Source organism: Ostrea edulis, chromosome 6 (assembly GCF_947568905.1).
Source record: "Ostrea edulis chromosome 6, xbOstEdul1.1, whole genome shotgun sequence".
NCBI lineage: Eukaryota > Metazoa > Mollusca > Bivalvia > Ostreida > Ostreidae > Ostrea > Ostrea edulis.
The window spans coordinates 52,729,816-52,750,377 of NC_079169.1; the positions used below are offsets into that span (position 1 = coordinate 52,729,816).

The following is a 20,562-nucleotide window of genomic DNA, read 5'->3' on the forward strand; positions in this document are numbered from 1 at the left end:
AGACCACCAGTATTCCACAGATATCCAAAGTAACTGGGAATACAGCACCAAGAGAATTTCACAATCACTCAAGAGAACGGTCTGGGCTGATTCATTTAGTTTACTCGTCTTCAAAGCATTAAGCGGTGTAAAATGCCTCGCAATACTCCAAACAAAATACGATCGATGTAACAAATGCCACAACAGCAATTGCAGTCAGGAGAGAATTTATTCTTTACCATAACCTGGGGAATTCAACTTTTCGTAGGTGACAATGACTCAATAGTAATTACGATCTCCCAATTTATTCACAAATTTTACACTTACAACATACAGGAAGCATTTAAAGAAACTTCTGTTGTTTTTAATAAATCACAAAGCACCTGTAAATATTTAATTTGCAATACAAAATGAAACACTCAAATCAATAGTTCGAAACATCACTTGTACATATACAAGATATGGTTATAATTGTTCACCCAACACGTCCTCATGGTATCTTAAGAAGCAAGGTCTAAGCTGTGGTCGGCACAAAGCCACTTGACACAGATCGCACTCGTAGTAAGATCTGCGCACCTGCCCGCCTCGGAATCGGTCGTTCCGACGCCTGCAATAAGCGCAGGGTCTTTGTAGTCTCAACGGTGACGGCACCAAATTATGATTACCGATCCTACTCACACGCACCAGCTCAGGGTCACCATCCGAGAGCATGGTGGATAAAATATGGAGAACGGTGTTCTCAGAGCTTGAAGACTGTTTCTCTGAAGACGCAATTACACTTATCCCTGTGTAAAAGAAACAGAAGTTTAAAATGTTTGCATGAGAGTAAGCTACAACAACACAGAACAAGAAATAGTTTTACAACAACAAAATAGAAATACAAAATAGAAAAAGCATTGGAATCAAAGTCCGATGAGGTAAAATAGGAAAATAAAGATTTCTATCAACACTAAAATGGTTGAAACAGAAGAGGGACTGAAGAAAATATTATCATAGGCGTAACCTATACACTGGATAGTTAATATTCATCCAATAATGAACCCACGATTCCACAACAGTTAATGTCTTAACTACATTACACTACACTGTGTCTTCTAATCAAAAGACACTGATCCCTGATGTTTGAGTTTATGATAACTGAGAAAGCATTCCCGAGACTGAAACCTGCACAAGGGAACATTGCATGTTTCACAGTGATAAAAAGTTTGCTTAATGTTTCCATTTGCGAATCTTTCTCCTGTGATTTTACAGTAGGCACACACTTTCCTGGCCGGCATGGACTTCAGCGTGTGCCTGATTCGAAGTTTTCCCTCCGTCGTGTACAACTCACAATGACCTTCTAAATTATGGATGACAGAAAGAGGAGGTAGTTTAGGCTGTGTATCAACAGAAAGCTTTCTCGAATGTGGTTCAACTGGTTTCCTAGTCCACGCAGATGCATTTATTACTGTGCTGTCTACTCTGTGCACTTTTCCTAAAGAAAATGCAAAAATTCCATCTTGTGATATTTCATAAATAACATTCAGATAAAACATGCATACGTGTGTTTATCCAATGCAACAAGTACCGACTTAAGCACACATACACACAAAAGACGGGGCTACGAAGTATTTGACAATATTTCAGAATGAAAACAAAAGTACAAGAGCAGCGATTCCCTAGTAAAATGCGAATAGGCTATCCAAGAAATAACATTCAAAATATAACCACTTTGCACAATCCAAGATGTCAAACTGAAGCTCTAAGTCTCATGACAGATAGAAAACACGAATGAACATGATAACTTTTATTCAGTCTAAGAAAACATTGTAGCATAAATACTGGATAATTTCTACCAAACTATATCTATTCATGACGCAATAAAACACAACATTTCATAGACCTGGTACTTAATAACCTGCTGCATGAAGCCGAGACCGAGTTAAAGTATTGAGGACACATTTCACACTATATCCGTGAACTGAAAACCATCATAATGATCTTGATTTCATGCAACAACGTATTCAAAATAGTATTTCATGAAAATTCAGCGAATTTCAGTTGATGATAGTTCAAGAAGCAGTCCCTTATCTGCGGTCGACAAAGGTGAACTCCGCAAGCATCACACTTGTAATAAGTTTGTCTCGTGTTTCCATTAGCAAACTTTTCTCCTTTAAGCTTACAGTACTGACACACTCGAAGAGAATACCCAGCATTCGCCACCAAGAAATGTTTCACAGGTTCCGCGGACCCTTCTTTGGTGAATAGCATATACTGTCCTTCCTTGCTGAGTACTAAGGTCAAGGGAGGGTTGCTTTCAGTCTCGGCTATAGCGACAGGTGGACGCGTTCTTGTTCCACAGGTTGCTCTTTGCCTGGGAAATCTGTGAGCAAAAAAGGCTCCAAGTCGCCGATTCATATCTCCAAGCGGAAACATTGCTACAAAGAGAGGAAGGGCTTTAAAGTAACAGCCTCTATTCTTATGAAAACTAATCTCCTCAAGAACGAATATAAAATGATTGTAGCAAGCACTGGGACTATCAAACAAAAACAGCGAAGTGACAAACCGAAATCTTAGTACAAGGACGTGCAAAAACAAACATTTTCTACGATTAAAGTGAACAGCGTCCATTCCCTACATGTTTTTTCCCCCTTCAAAATAACAATACTTAACGTCCATATTTGAGAAACACGTACTATATCCACAAGTACATCAAAAATGCGCAATGCAAACACGTTATGTGATATAAATTCTGAACTATTTCAGGATTTTATGAGAACTTCATCACTCCCCAATGCCTTCAACATTAAAACAAATAACTCAACTCATCTAAATATTTATTCAGTATATAAATTCTACACTTCAGACAATGTTCACATGCATATCTACAAAACTATAATACACAGTGATGTTGTCACTTAATAACTTCATACACAACGAGGTAGCAGTTTTATCTATCCAGTAATCTTAGATATAAAGATAACAATAAATAATACAAGTGAAATCGTTCTACTTCAAAAAGCAAATTCGTTTTACTTTCGAAATAGAGATGAAAAAGTGCACCGTTAGGCACATGATACGCCCTTCTACAACTATTTGTACATGATGCATATTAATGTTTGCAAACTTGAAGTCACAAGTCAATTGCAATTCCCAAACGAGACTAGTTACCTAGTTTTGGGTCACGACACACCTTCTTCCTCCAAGATGCATAAGCTGGCCGTTTGCTGGTCGTAGACCTCAAAGTGTGAAACATATGCCCGGACATAATTTGTAAATGCAAAGCCACAAATTCCAAAATCAGGTTACAAGGACTTACCGAAGCATCAACTAAACATGTTTTTTATACTGTAAGATAATATCCGGACACAATTTGAGCCAGATTGTTCAAGGAGTCCACAGTAAACTACTTTTTGTTCGCTACCCCCCCCCCCCCCCCCCCCCCCCCAATGGACCAACATTTACAGTAAATTGCCTCATAGGTGTGGAAGATGAAAAGGTGAAGATAACAAGTGTTCAATCTAGAAACTCCTATAAAGAATATAGAATTAAACATTAGACATACCACGGATGGGATCAGGTGCCTAGGAGTACGCACCCCTATCGACAAGTCTCATCCGCTGTGAGCCCGCTATCTTGATCAGGTAAACGGAGTAATCCGAAGTCAAAATCTGTGTGTAAAGAAGGGCCTAACAACTGGTAAAAAAACACGCCAAGCTCCATTTTAGATATGCCCAAGACACGATTTGCACCATATAATTCCAGGAGGCCACACCTTACCAACAAAATACATCATCTGACCAAGTTTAAGTCTTAGGCCTCAGTGTGAAATATTGGACCCTGACACGAAAACGATAAAAAAAGGGAAGGGTAGGAAAACTCTATACCATAATACGACTCGTGAAAATACCTGATGGGCATATAAAAAGCAAAAATAAATCATATTCGCTTTACTTTACATAAATGCAACAAAACTAAAGATATATGAAAGTAGTGAATAACTTTTTAAGACTTGACATTGATTAGTGTTCAATACATAAAATGACATCCTTTCTTCTGATTTTCTTTGTGCCAGTTTAAGAAACAATCGCCAACGAGCGGGCGGCACAGAGTCACCTGACATCTGTCACATCTGTAATACGAGGTCTTTGGTCCACCAGATGCAAATCGAACACCATGTTCCTTGCAGTAGACACATGTCTTTTTCATGTACCCTGGATGTGGAATAAGGCGATGATATGCCAAAACTTCATCACCTAAAATCTCTCTTACTGGTGCGAATTCCGTCCCTCCTCTTTTCCTCTGCTGTAGTTCATCTCTAGTAGTCACTGAAACATGAAAATACTCTTGTATGTCGTTCCTTCGATACTTGACATTCAACACCTCTCCTAATCATTAGTATTACAACAACTAGTTCCAAGTGGTCCATTTGTTTTAATTTCCTTCCCAGACCTGCTTTATTTCCCCCAAGAAAAAACATTGCTTCGATACAATTGACACAATCGCCACAGATACCGTCCATTCCACACATTAGGAAAGAAAGCATAAATTATTCCTCGTCTTTGTATATGGTTAAAACTGAGACACAACATTTTAACCGTCACTAAAGAATGTACATGTGTCTATTCCATCTAGTTTTTGATGCCACTGATAGAAACAATCGCTCACAGACACTCTACAGAGGGACACCTGGCATTCTTCACACCGGTAAAACGAGGTTCGTACTTTTCCACACGCGAAGCGGGCACCCTTTTCTTTACAGTAGACGCAAATTCGTTTCCCATAGCCCATATTTGGTACAAGGCTATGATATTTCACAATACCATTACCCAGTGTTTGCGCTATAGATGGAACGCTCGTTCGTTTTGTTGCATCCCTATATCGGGTTTGCTGCATGGTCCTAACTGAAACATGAGAGACAATTCTTTAGTTTCTGTGTTCCCTTTAGGATAATTGTAACTACTTATCAGTACACAGCAAGAGATATACATAAAATACAGGGAAAGAGAAATAAGGAGAAATGTCTAAATTCATTAGAATTCACTCCATCCAAACACAGTTCCCAGTGCTCACTAGTATAGACCCTGTATTCAAAGGATATTATAAAACCCTAATTAATAGCTGTTCAGAATGCAATTACACATCATGCATCCTGTGTCCTAATACAAACACGGTCGCGCTAAAACAGTCCTTCAATCGATTGTGTAAGGCGTTGAATTGTTTTCTAAAACACTGTGCCATCTGTAAAAGCAGTCACTGACGGATATCCTGCATAGCGAGACTTGACACTCTTCGCAACGGTAGTACGACGTTCTAGCATTTCCACAAGCAAAGCGAGAACCCATTTGTTTACAGTACGCACAATTCCTTTTCACGTTTCCAGGATTAGGTACAAGACGATGAAAGGTGGTTAGGTCTCCTTCGCCAATGCGTGCAATTAGTCCAATGTCTGAACGTCTTCTCTTTTCTTGCCTTGGAACTGAAAGACGAAAATGTGTCCTTTACATTCTTTTTGGATTAAGAGGAATTGTATGATTTTAAGCCTATATTAGGATGCAACTACTTGTTCAGGTCATGCCATGTTGAGGTTTGTGCGGTCACTTAAATCAAATGATGTTTGATGTACCACACTAAAACCAGTATGAAGAGTGATTTGGATATCCATCAAATGCGGAAATATTCTTCATGAAATCCCCCCCAACAATATCACACTGACATGTTGTGTAACATGCGATGAGGAGCAAATATCCCCTACCGCCGAGAGTTCTCCATTTTGGCTCGGGTAAACGGAGTCATCCGTAGTCAAAATCAATGTGTAAAAAACAGCCCAATAATTGGTATGAAACACACCAGAGCGCAGTCAACTAAACGACTGGCTGTATTGGTAAACGATCATAGAATTTGCGAAATGTTGCCTTTAAACTAACAGTTGAAACCCATGTAACATCAACCAATGTGTCAGAAGCCTGCAACAGTTTAAATATTGATCATACACAGAGCATGCTTTCGCGTATAGAAGCAGATGAGAAACGCACAGATTCTTTCCTTTAAAAACTGCATTTATCTCCAAGTTGAAAACAATTATAATCTTCATATCACAATCCCTGACATTTTGTTGCCTGGACAAAAAATCAGTCTGCTAAACAAGCTGGTTCCTAATGTAGCTTTCGACTAAATTTATAAATGTCATTCATTTATTTTTTGTTAAATATTAGAAGGGAATAAGATAATTTGGGGTGGGAATTTCATTTTTTACCAAAATGAGGTAGGTATTCACGGAACTTTAAAATTCTACTATTTTCCAAAAAAGAAACAATGAACACTTTTGCATTCCACAGTGCCAAATCATTCTGTCAATTACTCTCATCTAATATGTGGAATCGAGTCTATTCCTTACCCAAACGAGTTTTTTAACCTGACATTTACTAACTGGGATTCAATAGTGCAATACTACCATTGAGATGCACATCCGCATGTAATCAATTTATACTATATTAGAAAACTTAATATATTGATGGTTCTTCCACAAATTTATTCATCAACATCATCATTTGCTTAATTCATCGGGCATTGTATATTCAAGCGCCGACATAAAATTTACAAGTCAGTCGACCAAGAATGCATATCAGTTTCCATTCCACACCATATTTTCTTTTGAACATATCAAGAAAAATCAACACACAAAATACAGATACCTCTACATTTCCAAACGATATTTGTATTCATTATAAGAATTGTATCAAAACCCGGGAAAAAATGTACAAAATGTTATTTCTATATTTTAGAACTAAATCAGAGTATTCAGAGTACAGTACTAGTAATCAAATGACTTGTACAATTCTCCAACACTCCCAACGTAAACCAGTCACTTCTGGGCGATCTGTAATCTTAAGAGATATTGCTGCCATGGTCTCCAAGCGGTCCAAAATACCCCACCATAGCATGGTACTGAACAAAGCAGTTCCTCATCTGTGGTCTACACAAAGCCACCCCACACGCCTCACACATGTAATACGACCTCACAGTTCTCGTTCCCGTTCGAATTCCCATTGACTCGCACATCTTACAATTCCTTGTATCCTTTCCATCTGCTATATGCACTAGTCTGTGCTTCAACCCTGCCCTCTCCATTGCCTCAAAATCTTCGCGGGTTTTGGTTACTATCTCTGGTCGTGGTGCCCTGGGTCTTGGAGATCTAAAAGACATAGGTAAACCAAACTGGGATGGATTCACAGGGCGGTGGGAGGATTTGTGTGCCTGATCGATGGTGTGTATTTCTCCATTTACTTGATATTCATGGTGTGCTGAACTGTCCTTTACAAACTCTGACCCCGGAAACGGAAGTCGTGGTCTACCGAACACATTCTGAAGGAATTGCAAAGGTCCTGCTGGTGAACGAGAATCTTTTTCTGTAAGAATAAAAGTTCTTGATGGAATGAAGTAAATGATTTTGATGAAACGATCTTACAGTGCAATGACCTCCACCACAAGTACAAAATACATTCAAAAAGCTCACACTCGACCCAATTTGTATCTCTGTATGATGATGTACTTCTTCCCTTAAATTCAACTTCCAAGGAAAATACCGTCAACAACAGACCACCAAAGGAAAAACATTGAAAAACGTTCAGGAAAGAAAAACACCAAAGAGAATGCCCGACATTTAATGGTAACTATGAGCAGCACTAATACGTATGCTAAAAGCAACAACTGATCTACATCCATGATATTAGACAAAACCAATCTCCATTCATCATTTAGGAAATATAGTATCAATAGTCCTCAGAACCTGACCCTGTCGGATTTTCCGAGGTTGCTTTACTCCTACCCGAACACCTGTGGTCTTTCAAATGATGCTTCAATTTATAAGTGTTTTGACAAACATCACATTTGTATGGTCGCAAATTTGTATGGGAAGCATAATGGATCTTCAAATTGTGTAGACTAGCAAAATTCTTTCCACAAAGTATACACTCGGGAAACCGTCTATCAGAATGGAACATTTGTCTATGTCGTCTGTAACCTTCTTTTGATCTGAATTTTCTCCCACACAGATCACAATCCTTTAAGAAAGTGTCGGCATTATTACGATTTAACATGGACTGAAACTCAGGTCTCGGATCCCGAGAAACTTCAGACACATTAGATGAAACGCTTATCCCTGGACCCTCTTTGTGCAATACCATTGCCATTCCTACAACAAGAAAATCATCACGTTAAGACACCATAAAATGCGATCCGCTCAACAGACCACTACAAGAACCTTATCACGTCGGTCCTGATGTCTTCCTATCTACCAAAATTTATTTCCAACCCAATCACAAAACACACCCATAATGCAAAAACGACGGAAAATAACATACATCACTAACTTTTATTATTATTGAAAAATCACTGACATAAATAAAACTGGGATAACAGAAAAATACCAGATAAGACAGAAATTGAAATGTGGCACAGGTATCAACAACTAGAATTTTTGAGAGAATATTTCTAAATAGAGTAACAAAAGACAACATATACAAGACAGCTAACACTATAATGATATCCTTTGTTTCACATGGACTTCTTCCTCCCGGGACAATTATGACCCTTTAGATGATGTTTCAATTTGTATGTGTTGTGACAAATATCGCATTTATATGGACGATTATTTGTATGAGATGACAAATGCACAGTTAAATTATGGCGATTTACGAACGGTTTTCCGCATATGTTACACTTCAATAGTAACTGACTATCGGAGTGGTACATCTTCATGTGCGTTTCATAACCATTGCGAGACCGGAAAGGTTTCCCACAGTATTCACAATTTTTGAAGTGAAGGTCAACTCTAGCTGCCAACATCTTCGTCATCTTTGTGGCTTCATCATTTGCGTCTATCATAATGGTCAAGTTTTCTAGAGCAGAAGATCCCCGATAACTGCAGTGAGTATGGGAAGCATTTCCTAAAAGTAAAAGCACGTGTTATTAGCTTAGCCTTGGGCACCTCTTTGTGGTGTAATGAAAAGGAGAACCATCCAAAGCTCGCTGAGATTACTGGCATGAAACGCCTTCAAGAGAACAGTCATTTTCTGTACTAACAATCGAAATTTGACAATGTGATATGTGCACATCACATGCAATGAAATTGTAACCCCGTTTCAGTTGCATGAGTGATGGAGTGATTTTTCAGATCATGTTTGTATTTGTAAGTTTTCCCACAAACAGAACAAATGAACGGTCGGGCACTCGAGTGCGATAACATGTGTCTGTTCAGTGAGTACGTATTACAGAACGTCTTGCCACATTCCCCACAGAAGTTTACTCTTCTATCCGAGTGAAACATTTGTTTGTGTCTCTTTACGCTGTATACAGAACTGAAACTTTTCTCACAAACACTACATTTGTGTCGTTCACCAAATTTGGGCACAGGTCTTCTGAATGATTGTGACGTCATGGCATGTTCAGGTCTTTGCTTATGAAAGTGTAGTTCTTGCATTTTCTCATCTAAATACAAAAAATTACATTCAAACACGTTAATATTTAACAGGGAAGTTTGAACTCACAACGAAAGCAAATTTTTAAAATTCTGACTACTTTCTAATTCCAACCAAATAAACACTAAACTCAAATGAACATACACCAGGATATGTGAAAAGGCCCCATGATCTACAAACTTACACGCCAAAGTACAACAATACCAACTGCGAATCAAACCAACAAGATACAAAACAAATGTCTCAGTCGTCTTTGTGTTCTGATCCGTAACATCTATGCCCCTTCAAGTCTTTCTTGTGTTTATAGCTTTTATTACAGAGCTGACACACAAACTGTCTAATGTTAGTATGGGACCTAACATGAATAGTCAAACTGTAGGAATCAGAACATTTCTTCCCACAAATATCACAAGAAGGCAGTTCCTTATTCGTGTGGAATAGTTCGTAGTGCCGTCGAAGACTTGACCCACAGGAGAAGTTCCTAGAGCAAAGAGAACACCAGGTCTTATTCGGTTCCAGGAGGTTGGTAAAAACGTCCAACAAGGGTGGGTCCTGACATTCAATGGCTGTTTTTTCTGTTTCTCTTCTTTTGGTTGAAAACCTTGATCCTTAAACGAAAAAAACCTTTTTGTTTGCAAATTTGTATTTCCTAAAACTCAAAACCATTAAAGGCAACTTTCTTGTATAAAATGCGTGCTCTTAAAACACACCACAGAAAATTGCAACTGAGCAAATGCTATATAGAAAAACTGTCTACTGGAACATAAGCTACGGTATAAACGACACTTTCAAAATATAAAGGGACTGCATGAAATAAAACAAAAAGTTCCCATCCTTTTATTAAACATAGACTTTTCACACACATAAATATTATCTTAGGTTTTGATATGAAATAAATCCATTGCTTAGAAATGAAAGCACCATAACAAAGTTCACACACAAGTGTTTCAGTTTAAAGCTCTACAATTGTGGTTTTTGAGGTCCTGTTTATATTTGTAGGCTTTGTTACATGTCACGCACACATACTGTCTTTCATTGGTATGAGAAATTTCATGTGTCTTCAAATTGTGCAAGTCAGTAAACTTCTTGTCACAGTATGGACACTGGGGCAACTTCTTTTGGGAATGTTTCATCCTTTTATGTCTCCATAGACTGGAGGAAGAGCCGAAGGATTCATGGCAGATGTTGCAGGAATGTTTGTATAGACTAGAGACGACAGACCTCTCGCTTTGATAAGACAGACCGTCTGCTACCCAGATGCTATTACCAAGCTCCTGTGATGACAACCCTTTGTTTGACGTTTCATTCACTTCCATAATATCCTCAATGTTCTCATTTGCTTGACCTGCAAGCAAAGGACCGATTATGAATACCTTGTCTCAGAACACTATCATATGTAACAATGCATAACCCAGAACCTTCACCGAATCAATTTCATCACTGCAAGATATGGGAACATTGAATATATACAGATATGGCAGCCTATATGAACATCCAGAGTCTACACCTCATGGTAAAACCCTTACTTCTAGCTAACACTGAAACCTAAACCACTTTCATAGCATCACCAAATACCAAATACTTCTTCCATTTTGCAGAGATGAGAGATGTATTCCAAGGAATGAAAAATGAGATACTCTTTACTGACTGCACTCAATGTATAGATGATGCAAAAAAAACACTCTCCAACAGTCAAAACATTTTTACAAGTCAGCCTCCAAAAAGCAAAGAAAATAGAACAAAATATAAATTTTATTCATCACACAAAACAAAGCTCTACATTATTATAGAATACATCTTTCCTATATACAAATTTGTGTCGTTTTACTTCTGTTCTTGAACTTTGCATCGGTGGTTTTTTAGATCGTGTTTATACTTATAAGTCTTAAAACAAATATTACACTTGAAAGGCCTGGCATTAGTGTGGGAAATTTTGTGGACCCCCAGATTGGACAAACTGGAGAAACGCTTTCCACAAAGGTTACACTGAGGTAGCTCTTTGTTGGAGTGGTACATTTGTTTGTGTCGATGCAAACTGGAATGTGACCCAAAGAATTTTCCGCACGCATCGCACTGACGAGGATTCTTTCCAGATAGAATTTTTCTATTGCGATATGCTTCGAATCCAACCGAGGCCGAGAGGTAATTCTGGTGTTGAAGGGCATGGAATTGCGATACATCAGTTAACAACTGCACTGAACCTAAAAGAAATTAAAGGAGAATATAAGATGGTGGTTGTTCAATTCGTATAACTATAGAAAATAGCATTTGTACTATACTCATGCTTTGTGACCATCGCTGACACCTCCGTCCCAGTCCACTTTTGATCCTTTCAAATATACAAGTCAACTAATTTGAAACTTTTCATACTTTATTCCAACTTCTAAACAGTATCAACAAAGATGAAAGAAGTGCATTTTCAATGATTCAATGTGTATTTATTGTCATCATCCAAGTTTGTTTACAGCCAAGTTATTTAACATAAATAACATACTGCTCTTGAACAGAAAGATTTTAATGCGGCTTAAACTCACTACTCTGGAAGAGACAGATCCACAGTTCCTACCGACAAACAAATATACGGTACCTTCCATATCAGTTAAAATCATTAACTTCTGCAAGAATGAGTTCTCCAATTTCTCTTATGCTTAAACATCTTCTGACATTTAAGACATTTAAATCTCTTTTGATCCGAGTGAGTAAACAGGTGCGTCTTCAAAGACGCTGCACAATGGAAGCGTTTTCCGCAGATAGTACATTGTGGGAACTTATCTGTCTCTGTATGGAACATCCTTCTGTGGATGTTGAAACCTTCTTTGGATTTGAATCCTCTGCCACAAAAATCACAGTAGTAAAGGTACGTTTCCCTAGGGTTATTGTGACTGAACACCACGTGTTTCTTGAGGTCATTGCGCGTAGGGTAAGAAGCGGAACAGAACACACAGGTAAATGTTTCCAGTTGTTCAGTGGAGGAGTTTGTGGCTACAGAGAGACAGCCTTCTATGGTTTCTACATGAACTACTGGTAAGGAGGGAACACCAATATTTCCATCACCTGGGAAAGAGAGTAGCCTGCTCTTTTATAGATTTGAAATTTCATTTTATTAACAAACAGGCCAAGAGAGTTGAGTGAAACGAAGAAAGGAAAGGAAAAACAAAACTGTTCACTACTACACATAATAAAACTAAACCAATTTCAAATTATATCCATTCAACAATCATAAGTATTTTAAATGAAGGCTAGGAAAACAAAACTAATCCAGTTTCAAACTACCCATTTAACAACTCCTAATCATTTTTCAATGAACCTGAGTTACACACTTCAAATACAAGAATTTTCGAGGTTACCATCATTTTCTGTCAAACTTTAGAATAATCAATTCCTGGTACAGATGATAATAATTTGATGACAACAAGCACAAAACACCTCTATTTCAGCAAATATTGCAGAATCTCAGAGGCGACTACTGATGATTGTCACAATATCTGCCTGTAGTATAAAAAAAAAAACCTTCCTAATGTAGGCCATTTCATCATAGCTGACCCAACATTTAAAAGAGGTGTGACCCTTTTAAATAAATGCTTTATTTGACATTGACAGGGTCCAAACATAATCATGACACGCAGCGCATTTGCTTTGGAATTACCTCAAATTTCTAGTAAATATAACTATCTTGTTCTACAAATCACAACTCATTTCAAACCAGTTTTCACATTTGATTTAAAATAAAACTTTATTCTACAGTAATGTTTCATTAAATCTGTCTGCAGTTGCTTAGAGATTAGGATGGCCCCCTCTATTTTCTCCATGTGATGCTCCACTGTCCTTTGATTCCACATCTTGCTGATCACTGTATGGAGGATATAATATCACCTTCTCTTTCTCCAGGTGACGTAACCGTTTTCTTTCATTCCAGATTTTGTTGGCTGATATTTTATTGGCTATGGCCGCTCTCACTTTCCCCAAGGTGCTCTCCGAGTTCAGAACACAGAACTCTGTTAAAAAGTTAAAATAGTTCTTGAATGATTAAAAGGTGGTCTAATACATCAATGAAATAAATCTTACATGCAACATTTAAAAAAAAAAAAAAAAACTCTATACACTACTTAAAACCTCTTTGATCGGTTACAATGCCTTGTCTGTAAGTGACATGGCATTAGGAATATTCCACTCATATTCTGCCGTGCCAAATCGATGTCAATACAGCATATCTAATGACAAAGTAGGGAGGAGTCTGCCACTATCTGAGGCACAAAATGTATGATGACGGATCTAAGTTATCAAATATTAATATTTCAACCGACAGATAGTTGTAACTTTTCATGCCAAACACGTAAAAAATATAATACAATCACTCCCTTATATCATAGTGTACAAAGCAACCACACTACTGATTTACTAATCACAGTTGTTCCTTGAAGTGTTACATGTGTATATACATGTCACATAATTATAAAACAGATTCTGATGATACCAGTATATGTGTGAATAGCGTACATACAGGTGACTCTTGATGACTTGAACTTTGATCTCTCAAGGTAGAATTTAAGTCCTACATTATTTAATCCTTTTATATCTACTCTCGATTCCTAAAAATGTTAAGAATTGTTTAAAGGGACTGATTCACGATTTTACCCAAAATTTTGTTTTTCACTTTTAATGATCAAATTCTACTGTCTAATGTGTTTGAAAGATTTCACATGATAATTAAGGTTATACATCATCACAGAAGCTCATTTTAGAGAGTTTCTTTGTTTTGTAAACAAAGATTGCGGTATGCTATTGTTTACGAAATTTTCAAAAGAAATGGATATCGATCTAAGTATTATTATATCTTTCACATTTCAAGCATTTTTGGGGTGAAATGTGTCATCTAAAAGTTAAAATTTGTGACTATGCAAAATTAAGATGCATATTACAAAATCAATATTTCACTTATTTGTTCGTTTACATGAAGACTCAAGTCTTTGTTTACATAACACATATTTAAGGCTAAAATATTGCTTTCATTCTTGCATTCAGAAGGTCAAAATTTTGGCTGTCAACATTAAATGAGTTATATTTCTAATGTTTAACATCAAAAATGAAAAATATTTTTATCAAAAATCGTGAACCAGTCCCTTTAAACAAGCTGTAGGTCACATAATGTAACTAGGACCTCGTGAACATTCACCGAGATGGCAATATTATATATATATATATATATATATATATATAAAAAAAAACAACCAAAAACAAAAACAAAAACAAAAAAAACCAAAAACTTAACAATTTAGTTTCTAAACCATGCGTGTATGTTTGTGTGTATGATTAATTGGCCTGCTAAGTGATTAGCTGCAATTACCAATTTTACTGAATTAAAATTTTAAAGTTAGATAATTACTATGAGATACAACACTAATTTTGAGACTAGTCAATCGAATAGCCCATTAGGAAAGGAAGAAAAAATTATTGAGATTATATCTCCATATTTCAGGCAAAATAAAATGTAAGATGTAAATCACAGAAAAAGGTTATGAATAGAAAGTTGGAGATATGTACAATAATTTTGAAATGGAAAACTGCACCATTTACTTTCTTTACATAAAAATTGCAAATTCAGTAGAATCAGGCTTTCAAGTGACATTTAGAAAAAAATAAGGGCCATTTTAATGGCAAAATTATCAAAGAATAAGGGTCTTTTCCCCCTTTTTTAAAAAAGGATTTTAAGGGCTTTTTAGACAAAAATAAGAGTTAGATATACAAATCAATAGGATAGAAAATGTTTTACTCACCATTTGCAAGAGCAATAATACAACAAGAGGCCCACAGGCCTTATCGGTCACCTGAATACTAGTGAGAAAGTATCAATACTTCTATGGGCTATGAAATCTAGAAAAAATTTCCTGTTCTAAATATCTAAGCTAAATTCTAATGTGTTCTTAAAACTTGACTGCCCTCAAAAGAGCATACACTGATGAAAGGCTTTAAATAAAAGGTGTATTAGCATTAAAACATCAAAAGATATGACTAATTTGGACTCATCTTACAGTCATAACCCTGGGTTGTGAAATTCACCATTTTTTGTACATCCTTTTTTGCTATTCCTAAGTATGTATTTAGATTTTATACAGTATCAGCAATCTTACACATAAATACTATATACTAAGTTTGGCCCCACCCTGGGGTCAAACCCTTACTCTGGGGAAAATCAAATTTACAATTTTGGTAAAATACTACCTGCTCTATCCATTTAGTTTCAATTTAGTATCAAAAGCACTAAAGAAAATATTATTTAAGTGCTTTACACATAAACACTATCTAACAAGTTAGGCCCTGTCCTGGGGTCATAACCCCTACCCCGGGGATCATGAAATTTACAAGTTTGGTAGAGGTCTTCCTGCTCTACATCACTATGCATTTAGTTTTTCTTACATGTGTGTGGTTCTTGAGAAGAAGATTTTTGAAAATTTGTCATTTTTGGGCAGTTTTTGCCCTGCCCCTAAGGCCCCAGGAATCCTAACATTTACAATTTATATTCCCCTTGTTCCAGAGATGTTTCATACCAAATTTGAAAAGAATTGGAATGATAGTTATCAAGAAGTTAAAAATGTCTATTCACACACTTAATAACTGATCATTTTGGCCCCACCCTGATACCAAAACCTCTACCCCTGGAATAATAAAAATTTACAATTTTGTTAAAGGACTACCTCTTCTTTTCAAATATCTATTTACTTTCAATTTAGTATCAATAGCATTAAAGAAGATGTAATTTAAGTGTTTTACACATAAACACTACATAACAAGATTTGCCCCGCCCTGGGGTCAAAACCCCTACCCCGGGGATCATGAAATTTACATTTTTGGTAGAAGCCTTCCTGCTCTACATCACTATGCATTTAGTTTTTCTTACATGCGTGTGGTTCTTGAGAAGAAGATTTTTGAAAATTGGTCAATTTTGGGCAGTTTTTGCCCCACCCCTAGGGCCCCAGGGGTGCTCGAGTCTTGAAATTTACAATTTAGTCCCACTTGTCCCAATGATGCTTCATACCAAATTTGAAAAGAATTGGACTGGTAGTTATTAAGAAGAAGTTAAAAATGTTCAATTGTTAACGCACGACGATGGACGAAAACCAATTGCAATAGGTTACCTGAGTTTACTCAGGTGACCTAAAAACTAATTACCCACTCAGAAGATCATACCAGTGGTCATCAACAGCCATATTCAGCATTCAGCACAAACCATGATATAATTCAGGTGGACTCCCATGACTCACAATCAATGCTGAATATAGTATATATACCATCAAGATGTCTTCTGAGATGTACATTTAATCAACATGAAAGTATACTAAGACTAAATTTAATAAATTCCAACACTTACTTTATGTCAAATTTATTAAAACTTTCAAAATTTGAAAATGTAGGAATTTCAACAAAAAATTAGGGCTTTTTTAAGGATTCTTAAGCTCAAATAAGGAAAATAAGGGCTGTTGTAAAAAAAAAAATAATAAGAAAAATAAGGGCCCGCTTGAAAGCCTGTAGAATGTAACTGGGAAAAAAATTAATAACCCCTGCAATCTACACAGGGTGGGTAGGGGGTATTAGGGGTGTGTCTTACCATTTGGAAAGAAGTTGGCCATTACAAAAATGTATTTTTATGCATCCTAAACACATTCATTCCCAAGGAAATCAAAATCATTAATTTTACCATCAATATACAGCATATCTAGTGGAGTTATATACAGCTACCGTAAATGTCAATATCTGCTGATTTTTAAACTATCAAAAACACAAACTCTCAAAGAGGTTTATTGTAGTCCCTTAGACTTCCCGAGTTTTCAAGAGTCACCCATATAAATTTGCAGCAGATTTGTACCTTCTATGGCCTGAAGAATCACTGGATCAAGGTGACTCAGCCTTTTGTTGTCTTTTTCCACAGCCAGGAGATCGCTGCTAGTGTAGAACAATCCCAGTAGGAACCGGGCTGATGGTGTGGCATCCATTTTCCCAGTCTTCTCCGAGATTTTTATCTTATTCATGGCTTGTAAATAATAATGTCTGCTGATATACACAGGCACAGAAGCGGCCAACTGCACCAACTGTAAAAATAAATTCTTACACTGAAGTAATCAAATTAACCAATACAAGGCTAATAAGCTCATGAATTATTCTAGAAAACTTCTTTTGGAGGGAACAAGATTTGTTGATAAATGAAAATCATGTAATAAGTAGTGTACAAAATTTGTTGACAAGGATGACCACTTTCAGGACACAAGTCAGATTTACCTGTATCTCTAAGTTTACATTGACCTGTGTTTTGTGAGTATTATAAACTTTTGAACTTTCACAGTTTATAATTCTTGATATACACTGTGACCAACACACAAGTCACCTTTTAACATCAACACCATAAATAAGAGCAATATTCAATACTGCAATATACGTCCACTCAATATACTCAGTAATGCAGTGGTAATGAAAGAAAGGATTTACGTCTAAAATCAAAATATTGCTCTGGCAGTGGTAGATAGTGTTTTATTTTTGTACAATATGATCAATCTACTAAAGGTTTGCAGTCTTGTAATTAGCTTATTAACGTAATTCCACCCCTCTAGAATTAATTTGATTGTTGATTCTTCAAATAATACATTTTAGTAACAAATAAAAATTATGAAATAAGGATGTTGCAGTATTAATAAATTATTTAAATAACAAGATTTTTTACAATAGCTATTGAAAAAGACTCAAACAAAATTTATGTTCCTGTCATGCATAAATCTTATCAAATCATTGACTTTGCGAAATCTTTTGATGTCACAGGAGGGTGGAGTTATGTTACATGTAGGGTTAAACTTGAAACTAAAATGCAATTATTGTCATTTTTATAAGTTACAAAATACAGGTGTGCTTATACAGCTCGAAACTTTCAAACATTTTTTTTTATCAGATGTAAAAATTTATTTCCAATGCTGGACTTCAATATGAACAGTGGGATATATTCATCTCATATGATCACCAGTGGGACACCAACATTATCCCTGCGAGACAGCCATATGGGAGTTTTCTGTCTCAAACTGTTGTATCATTGATTATAACATCATGTATTTTCTATGATTTACGTTACATGTAAAAGTAAAATATTTTGAATTGTTGTCTTCGAATTTCATTTTGATGTAGCTTTCTGGGGGTCGGCCTTGGTTTTTTTTAAGTTTACAAATAAGTGTATTTCCATTTGTGGGTATTCTCTTTTCAACTGAATAATTAGTTTTTGCATTGGAGTTCTATGATGGTTTTAAATCTTCTCAAAAGCTACCAAATAACTATATAAATAAAATGTGAGAAAAATAATCCTTCCTAGACTGTGAATCCTGTCCCCTCAGTGGAATTCCCCAAACGTACTAATAAAAGACTGTATTAATTTTGACAACTATTTAATGAAATGAAAATTAACTGTTACTAAATCACCTTCTAAATACTGAAATATCACCCAACTGGGTGTTAAACTAGCACCAAAAAACTTTTTAAAAGAAATAGACATTATCAACTTTAAATGTGTCCTTTGTATTGCAACATTTCACTGGATGCATGATCACTCATCACACTCACTTAAATTATGGGAAAGCAAAACATGAAGGAATGAAAGTTTGAAATGCATCTTCTAAAATTTTCCCCTCCTTTTAAAATTTCTAAGGTCAAACGGGATACATAATATTTTTTAAGCATTGGTTCCTACAGAAATACATTCTTCTTTCTTACGCATTTCACATCAAGTGGCAGTAGCCGAGTTTTGTCGATTTAGAAAACAAGAATTTGCCCTAAAGTTGGTGTGCTTCTGAAGACTGCATTCTTTCCAAATGACCTTCACTGAATGACCTTGTACTTTCCATTTTTGAAGGATATAATACCATGGGGTGGGTGCTCAAAATAAGATTGATCAGATAAACAGAAAACTGTTTTGGCCTAACACAAACAAAATTGACACAGCTATATACCCAGTCATTCCTTTCTAATGTGAAATAAGACAACACTTTAACATACCCCAAGTCTGGTGGCATCTTCCGGCTGGTAAATCCCTGCTTTGTTCGGACAGCTAAGTTCATCATTTATGATACCTTTTAAAAAAAATCAGGATTTCCTTACAAAGAAAAATCTTTAGTGGTTAAACGAAGCAGGTTCCGAATGTTAATCAATAATTTTATAGAAATACTTACACTTATCTTTCTCCGGTGTCTTCTTAATAAAAACATCGCTATTTAGCAGTATCGCAAATTTTATTTGATGACACTTTTTCATCTATGTCGAGGTTAATTCTAAACTTGTCAATGCATTCCAATTATAGAATTGGAAACAATCAGTATATCTGACTGTCAATAGTAAATATACAACACTAGAATGACAATATATGCTATCATCAGTCTCATCATCAACCTTACACGACCACAAATTGTATCAACACAGGTTTCCCCAGTGGCAAGAAACATGTCTTTCTGATGAATGCTCAGAAAACTTTTATTGTTCACATTATTTTCCACATTCTTTGTGTTCATCATCAAAAAAGTCCTCAAAGCCTAGATGATATACTAATGTAATCCTCTGCACACCATGAGCTCTCATGGACCAGGCCCCAGATACAACATAGAACCTTACAAATGTAAACCTATACAACAATCAAAAATGCCAAAACTCTTCCTCTGTTGTTTCAAAATGGATTCTTGTTGATGCCATTCCTTCAACACACAGACTCTATAATCAGAATTATTCACAACTTTTTATGGGTTCTTTACATGTAACGACAATGAATATTGCAGTTCTGCAGGAAGAATTCCAGATATGTTGGGGATTTCATTTGATTCTTCAAAGCAAGATGATTACGATTAAGTTTGCATTATTCCACATAGGTGAGGGCGAAAAGGTGGAAGAGTCAACCAACTGACCATTCCTTCCACATTTTTCTCTCCTCATGACGACTTTTATCACAGTGTCTCCTCCGGTAGCTTTCTGTCTGAGAACCATCCCAGAGTATCATAAATTAACAACCACCATCATCCAACTGAAGGAAGGTGGGTAAAAGAAATTCTATGTTGCACGATAAATGACAACAGATAAGGGGAATATGTATAATAATAAAAAAAAAAAACAA

At 36.2% G+C, this 20,562-nt stretch overlaps 1 protein-coding gene across 24 annotated transcripts in view; it reads right to left on the minus strand.

Annotated features, from left to right (window-relative positions):
- LOC125648486 (zinc finger E-box-binding homeobox 1-like) overlaps positions 1 to 20,562 on the minus strand; it is a 46,043-nt gene that overhangs the window by 18,923 nt on the left and 6,558 nt on the right. The window contains exons 4-6 of one of the 24 annotated variants that reach the window (XM_048875587.2): positions 19,461 to 19,534; positions 17,299 to 17,521; positions 11,174 to 13,432 (exon numbers count right to left, since the gene is read on the minus strand). The exons of 7 other annotated variants lie outside the window; for them this stretch is intronic. In XM_048875587.2, coding sequence (XP_048731544.2) covers positions 13,212 to 13,432; positions 17,299 to 17,521; positions 19,461 to 19,534 — 518 coding nt within the window. In that variant the 3' untranslated portion in view covers positions 11,174 to 13,211. Of the gene's footprint in view, positions 1 to 268; positions 1,454 to 1,750; positions 2,397 to 2,778; positions 10,046 to 10,257; positions 10,783 to 11,173; positions 13,433 to 17,298; positions 17,522 to 19,460; positions 19,535 to 20,562 lie in introns of those variants that run through there. 16 more of the 24 variants (XM_048875611.2, XM_048875604.2, XM_048875597.2 and 13 more) reach the window with 16 other exon arrangements.